The sequence below is a fragment of the Vicia villosa genome, linkage group LG3 (genome assembly GCF_029867415.1).
Source record: "Vicia villosa cultivar HV-30 ecotype Madison, WI linkage group LG3, Vvil1.0, whole genome shotgun sequence".
NCBI classification, from domain to species: Eukaryota; Viridiplantae; Streptophyta; class Magnoliopsida; order Fabales; family Fabaceae; genus Vicia; species Vicia villosa.
In genome coordinates this window covers 10,602,670-10,610,387 of record NC_081182.1, presented here as the reverse complement: position 1 = coordinate 10,610,387, position 7,718 = coordinate 10,602,670, and the positions used below count along the sequence as shown (strand labels likewise).

Sequence of the window (7,718 nt, the reverse complement as noted above, 5' to 3'; positions counted from 1 at the left end):
CGTATTTTTTTATAGAGCGAATCAACATTTTAGATTAATACCTCAAATATGACTGTTTGTAACGTCTTTTTTTGCACACGCGAACGTTAACATTTTTTTTTTATAACTTTTAATTTTAAAAAATGCAAAACCCACATATCCGTCTCACCCTCCCTATTTTTTACAGGACAAGACAATGTTTTAGGACCGCATCTTCAACTAAAACTAAAGATGTTCCTCCATAATCTTTGTAAACTTTTGTAAGAGATACTAAAACGGGACGAACAAGGCCACCGTTAATTTTAATATTGATAAATATGCTCATACACTCTTTTGCAAAATAAAGAGATATAACCAAATATACGAAGGTGGTTGTGGAAGGTGGGTTGAATTCAAAGTTGTTGTACGCTAATATTAAAGCTAGCAGGATATATCTGATTGTTGGGTGTAATCTTGTGTCTCTTAAATATGCATGTCAGTTGTTGTTTGGTGCTATTCTCATAATTTGCATATACGGATAGACAGAGACACAGACGAGTCAAAGACTAAAAATTTGAACTCACCAAGGCAAGTAAGTCCCATTACATTGGAATTTTCTATATCCTTTAAAAGCTAATAGATGCATCCACCAATTACAAGTGTGGTCACACTTTTTTATGTGTGTATCGCATTCACTGTTTCCTCAATTTCTTATTCTCTGATTGTGGTGCACATAAAGGAAATCATTGTTTGACAACCAATCAGAACTCTTCTATTTTATTTTCCAAATATATGTCTGTATAAAGTTGATGCCAGAATAAACTCTTAATTAGATGACCCAACTTATATTATTTAATCTAAATTGACAACATGGCGCTAGTTGCTCTCATTGAAGGAAGTTCTTCAACAGCTGTATTTTTGTCACATATAAAATATGCTTGTGTTGCTATTGTTGACAAAATTGAAAATGTGTCGGATAGGATTTTAGGCGGCAAAAATAAAGAGTTGAAATTTGATTAAATATGTAATCTTTAACAATGAGGAGGTAGCTAAAAGATGGAAAGATTTGGAGTAATACAGGGTCGACCAAAAGAAAGATAACAAAAACAAAAGTTGAATACATTCAAATTATACACGTCTAACATTTTAGTGAACGAGCCACCTCATTTTTCTCAAACATATTTTTGGGGATGCACTTCTGTAGTAACTTTTATTTGAAATCACTTAGTTGCATATCTGTAATAACCTTTATTTGAAATTAATGAGTTTTACACTCAGTGAATTTTATGGAGATACATATTTGGACACGTTTTAATTCATATACCTCGTGCCAGAACCTTTCACATTCCTTCTTCATTTGTTACATTTTCACAAACCTTTTTCGAAGAGCTCTGAGCAAAATTCAAGTGTGTCATTTTTCAAACTTCAACACTACTTCAACTGTATTGCAATCAATCCTAGTAGATTTCATTCACACAACAACTCTCAATTGATAAGCATCTCATTTTTCTTTCTATTTTTGAGTTGTGATACATGTATTAGGTAAAATCGGTTGTTTAAAATACATTAGTTTGTAGTTACATCCAAAGTGGTTACTTTGTTTAAACATTTAAATTTTTGTGGGTGTTTAGGGCATCGTCTATATTTTCTTGAATTTAAGCTATGACACACTTTTACGGAATTTATTCTTTACAATTTTACGGAGATGCATCTCCGAATTTTTTCTGGATTTTGCTTTTCTATTTTACAGAGATGCATCCCCTAATTTTACTTGTCTTAATTTTAATATTGTTTTCTATTTTATATTATAGGAACAATAGCTGAAAATTAGAACATGTTGAGGCATAGTCGTCTATCTCAACATGCGATTGTTCGTAGGGGGAGTATAGAGTGCTTGAGGCCACGAGTTATTGCTAGTTCTTTGACGCGAAGGCATCGACTTCACATGGTCGCACATATCATACTTCACAAGGTCGCATGTCTCCTACTGACCCTCTAACTTATGAAGCCCAACATGAAGTACCTACTGCTGCTACTGATTCCGATAGTTTCCAGGACGCCCTTATGATACCTCCTTACTTTCTCTCTATGCAGAACATGTTGCTAGGCATGTGTGAGAAGGAGAATTATATATATATATATATATATATATATATATATATATATATATATATATATATATATATATATATATATATATATCTTTACTTTTACGTTACACCAGATTCATAGTAACTGAGTTGTAACTGATGTTGATATATTTATTTTAACATGAGCGTGAAAACGAAAAAATCTGTAAACCATGCTAGGAAGATTTGGCACCTAGGACAGAATGAAGACGCATGGTTTTAAGATATAGTGTGTTACTCTAGGCTAACAGGTTTATGCACCACGGACACTATTAGAAAATTCATTTTTAGTTACCGATTTAGTAACCGAAAAATAAGACATATGACTGGAAGATGGACCTTGTTTATGGAAATTTATTTGTAACATTTACTATTACTAATATTTTCACAACGCTTGTGTTGCACTTGTTACTAATATTTTGTCTAAACCATTTTTCATGTGTGGATTATCTCTTATTTTCCTCGAATATTTGGGTGGAAACTTGAGATGGACTACACTAAGGATTGACCACGTGTTTGCGCCCTTGCCCCGTACAGAGAGACTCAGGCCATAAAGTTGTTCTGGGTGTTTATTGACCGCACTGTAGCAGATGGAATATGCTTCTGCCCGTACGAGGATCCCTTTTAGACACGTCCCCTAGACGACATAGCCTTCTACTCTGGATGGTTGGCTTGTAGGTCGTACCTGATGTATCCATATTTTCCTAAGTGTATCATGTGCCAATTCATGTTTCTTCATATTATTCCAAGACCCCTTTCCTTATTTGCTCCTCCGGCAGTCCACCGCATAGATCTTGATGTCATACTCGATGATTTATACAATCATCTAGCATCAGTTGAGACTGACAGTGAGCCAGCTCATGATTCATGATCTTATGCAGAAGGCTACATCTAGTGGTTATATCGAGTGTCACATCCTTACCTGACACCAAATGTCGTAGGAACACCATCTAGACCTGGTAATCAGGAGATATTTGAAAAGGAACGTGCTAGGGATGACCACACGTCGGACATGTTGTCGGTCTGTCAGCGTATTATATAGGTTGTGACTTGTGAGAGATGCCATTGAGAGAGGAAAGACATTGCGGAAGGCTGTCATGGTATGGACGCCTTACATACCATCTTACTTCAGGCACGAAATGTCTTGGGGTACAGGCGGCAGCAGAGGAGAACCAGGGGGTTAGAAATACACAATAGTTTATTTTTATTTGTATTTTGGTAACAATGGTATTTTATGAACAAATATGCATCGTGGTAACATTTTCGATTAATTGATTAATGTTAGGGTTTGAATTTATGTATAACATGTTTGAATTACATTAATATACCTAGTATGGTGTTAATATATCCTTAGTGTAAATGGCCTAAAAAAAATTAATTTAGAATACTTGCTACAAAATGTTAATAACTCCTAAATGTTTTTAGGAGTTATTTCGGAGATGCATGTATGAAATCACCCCTAAACAATTACGAAGATGTACCTTTGATCTATTTTTTTGACAAATTTAAAGTATGTGGTTCCCTTGTGAATCACAAGGTGCTTTTAGGGGATAATGCGCACGCATTAATCCATTTTGCTTAAAATATAAATCGTAGTGAGTATTTGTCCACACAAGAATTAGAGTTCTCATTGCACTTATTAATCCCCTTTGCTTAACAATATAAATCGTAGTGAGTATTTGTTCACTAAATTGAAAAGTGACAAAATGATTTTTAATATTATTTTTTTGAACATGTGTGCAACTTGAGTATGCACAGCACAGTTGCATAGATACACTACACCTAGTGGGCATCTTATAAATTATTACGACCGTATCCTCTCTTTTCATGTAGCTATCTACTTATAATCACGAGTGTAAGCTTTAGGAGAAAAAAATGTTGGTACACCCTAAAGAGAAAATTTTGTTGAAAAGTCAATTTTATATTACAGAAATTTAAAATAATTCGTATAAACCAAATGACTCGTGCTCCTTGTTTATTTTAAAAAATGACCCTTACCCTGCGGTTGAGGTTTAAGTTTACTTAGCCAATATTAAATTTGTAAAATTGATATGAAAAAAAAAAAAAAACAGACAAAATAGTTCGTACAGTCAGAAGTTAGATGAAGTGATTTCAGTTTTCATGCCAGCAATAAATGAGTAAAAGCTAAAATGATGTATCTTAAATTCAGATGAAAATTGAGGGAAGAGAAGAAGAAGCACTTGCAAGAATTATAGCTAGACATCTTGTTGTTCTTCAATGTGTACCTTGTTGCTATGTTTCATATTATTGGGAGGAGTTGCTTCTTACACAACTCATGCTATAAAACTTCCACCAAATGTTTCATTACCAGCAGTGTTTGCTTTTGGAGATTCAATCATGGATACAGGTAACAACAATAATAACATGAAAACACTTGCCAAGTGCAATTTTCCTCCATATGGGAAAGATTTCAAAGGAGGTGTCCCAACTGGTCGGTTCGGCAATGGAAAAGTTCCATCAGACTTTCTAGGTACGTCAGGCATGCAAGGCCTTCTACCGTATAAAATCTTATAAAATATTTGTCACAGTTAAACTATAGTTAAATACATGACTTCTATTTATTTTGTCATCAGTGGAAGTATTAGGTATTAAGGAACTTCTTCCTGCATATTTAGATCCAAATATCCAACCTAACGATTTCATCACGGGTGTTTGCTTTGCGTCCGGTGGTGCTGGATATGATCCTCTCACATCTCAAATAGCGGTAAACATGCTTCTTCTTTTTTCATAAAATGATTTGAATAATTTTTTTTCCATTCCTTTCTAATTATGTTATTGTTCTATATCATATAACTAGTCAGTTATATCACTGTCCGATCAAATAGAATTGTTCAAAGAATACATAGGAAAGCTAAAAGGACTCGTTGGAGAGGAAAGAGCAAACTTCATCATAGAAAATAGTATCTACCTTGTTGTTCAAGGAAGCAATGACATTTCCAATACATATTTTTTGAGTCATGTTAGAGAATTACAATACGATATTCCCTCTTACGCTGATCTCATGCTCAACGCAGCTACAAATTTCTTAACGGTATGTCCCTACTCAAAATATTGTGTTTCGACAAAGTAATTAAAAATTTAAAAAATTTCAAATGATTCAATTGAACTTTTTTCCGTTTATAGTTTTTTATATGGATATAATAATTTTTATACTATCTGTTTGTCTGTTTGTATGCTCTTTCTGTATAATCTTGATTATATTAATGAAAAAAATATTTATATACTAATGTTTATATTTTCTCTTGAATGTAAATAAAAGGAAATATATAAACTTGGTGCAAGAAAGATAGGAGTATTTAGTGCTCCACCAATTGGGTGTGTGCCTTTTCAAAGAACAGTTGCTGGAGGAATTGAGAGAGAATGTTCAGAAAAAATGAATGATTTGTGCAAGTTATTTAACACTAAATTATCAAAGGAGTTGACTTCTCTTAACCATAGGTTGACTAATTCAAGGATGGTTTATCTTGATGTTTATGCACCTCTTCTTGACATCATTGTAAATTATCAAAATTATGGTATAGTTTGAAATTTATTTTTTATTACAAATTGTTATAGTAGTTAATTAATATTGCAATGACATTAATGTGGAAAATTTATGTGTATTGTTTTATAATGGCAGGTTATAAAGTTGGAGACAAAGGATGTTGTGGAACAGGTGAAGTAGAGGCATCAGTGTTGTGTAATCAATTCTCTACTACGTGTGAAAATGCCAATGAGTATGTTTTTTGGGACAGTTTTCATCCCACAGAGAGTGTCTATATAAAGCTTGTAGATTCTCTGATTAGAAAATATATGCACCAATTTCTCTAGTTTTTTTTTTTTTTTTGGGTTTAGTTTTATATAAACAACTCAATTGCATGTTGGGCTTACTAAATTCTTGCAAAACAAATTTATTTGGTGTTGGAGGAGGAAAGTGTATGAAATGTTTGAGTAACAAAGATGAAATTGAAGCCTTTTGAGATGATTTTTGTAAACCAGACAGTATATGATGTCAGATGAGATTTAAAGCTTATCTAAAATTTATAAGACAAAGCAAGCAATTTTCTCAAGACTCTTTCATTCATATGTTTTTTATAATGCTAAATATACATAAGATATGCCTTTTAAGGCTTTCTATACTTAACATTTAAGTCAGCAATTTAGGGCATTAAGTAAATCTATATCCCATGCTATAGGCAGAGTCCATACATTATCTGGTCCAATGACATGCTTTTTTAATGATGAAGAATGAGAAGATGTCATGCTATTACTTAGTGACTAAAAAAAATTCTAAATATCCAATTAAGTTCTTCTAGCCCATGTTTCCAACCAATTTCTAGATACGAAATTGTATTTTTTTAATTTGATTAAATTCTTATTTTTTTTCTCTAAAATCAAGCTCGCCTCATTTCAAGCATCTTCTTCAACTTATGAAATAATTCAATTTTTAATAGTTTTGTAAAAATATTTGCAATTTGTTCTTCGGAATGAGACAATACTCGATCACCATTTCTTTCTCGGCTACTAACTCTCTTACCTTGTAAAATCGAATATTAATATGTTTGGACCTTTCAAAAAAAAAGGATTCTTTAAAAATATATTTGTTTGACGATTTTGCTTTTGGTGTATCACTTTAAAAATTCTTTTCAACCACACTATATGAGTAGCACAACTAGTTGCTGCTATATATTCTACTTCTGCTGTTGAAAATGCAACAATAAGTTGTTTCTTTGAAGACCACGATATTGCACCAGTGCCCAAATGAAATGCATAACCTGATGTGTTCTTTTCTTGGTTCTATATTGCCTGCCTGGTCACTATCTTTGTATCCGACAAACTTCACATCATTATTATTAGCATAAAATATACCTCCGATCAGAGTGCCTTTGATATAATGAAGAATTTTTTTTCTCCTTGCAAATGACTAATGTGTGACTCTCTCATGAATCTGGAAAGCAATCCAACTCCATATATTATATATGATCTCGTCTCATTTAGATATATTAAGCTTTCAATTAAACTTTTATAATGGGTTGAGTCTACCCTTTTGAAATCATTATCTATTGTAAGCTTCAACTTTTCTTCAATTGATGTGGAAATTGGATTTGAATGACTCCTCTTCAACTTCATTAAAAATTACTAGCACATTTCATTTAGGAAATGAAAATTCCATCGTGTTGTTGAGCGACCTCAATGCCAAGAAAATAGGACATTAAGCCTAGGATTACCAATTTGAATCTCGGCAGCCAAGGAATGTGGCAGCCATTTGTGCAACTCATTATTGGCCATTAGATTTATCAAATCAATTATTCCAATAAATATCCTAATTGTTTTTTTTGGAGAAATATCAAACTTTATTAATCCAAAAACCAATAATAGCAAGCCGATCTCTAGGATCCAGGCATCAAACATCTAAATGAAACTACTCTATGCTATACAATACATAAAGTTTCCCTATTGATATGCATAGCTAGTTTTTGATTCCCTATACATCTCATGGCTATAGTTTCCTTAATCTTGTTTGTAAGTGTATCATCTATTGTTTGTTGATTGAATATCATGTCATTTCGCATTCGCCATATCACATATACCGCCTCTGCAATGGCAGCTTTTAGTATATCTCGTCTCCAC

The 7,718-nt window shown here is 32.9% G+C and overlaps 1 protein-coding gene across 1 annotated transcript; it reads left to right on the top strand.

Moving 5' to 3' along the window:
• Nucleotides 1-4,154: 4,154 nt before the first annotated feature.
• LOC131654895 (GDSL esterase/lipase EXL3-like) lies at nt 4,155-6,082 on the top strand. The gene is made up of 5 exons (XM_058924818.1): nt 4,155-4,578; nt 4,682-4,812; nt 4,906-5,139; nt 5,368-5,623; nt 5,728-6,082. Exons 1-5 carry the CDS (start codon nt 4,326-4,328, stop codon nt 5,916-5,918), a joined length of 1,065 nt encoding a protein of 354 aa, XP_058780801.1. The 5' UTR covers nt 4,155-4,325; the 3' UTR covers nt 5,919-6,082.
• The last annotated feature ends 1,636 nt before the right edge of the window (nt 6,083-7,718 follow it).

Excerpts from the sequence above, each read along its gene's own strand:
- LOC131654895 (XM_058924818.1), top strand. The coding sequence starts at position 4,326 with ATGTGTACCTTGTTGCTATGTTTCATATTATTGGGAGGAGTTGCTTCT. Across the intron at positions 4,813-4,905 it reads CTCTCACATCTCAAATAGCG|TCAGTTATATCACTGTCCGA; the intron begins GTAAACATGCTT and ends TCATATAACTAG. Across the intron at positions 5,624-5,727 it reads TGTAAATTATCAAAATTATG|GTTATAAAGTTGGAGACAAA; the intron begins GTATAGTTTGAA and ends TTATAATGGCAG.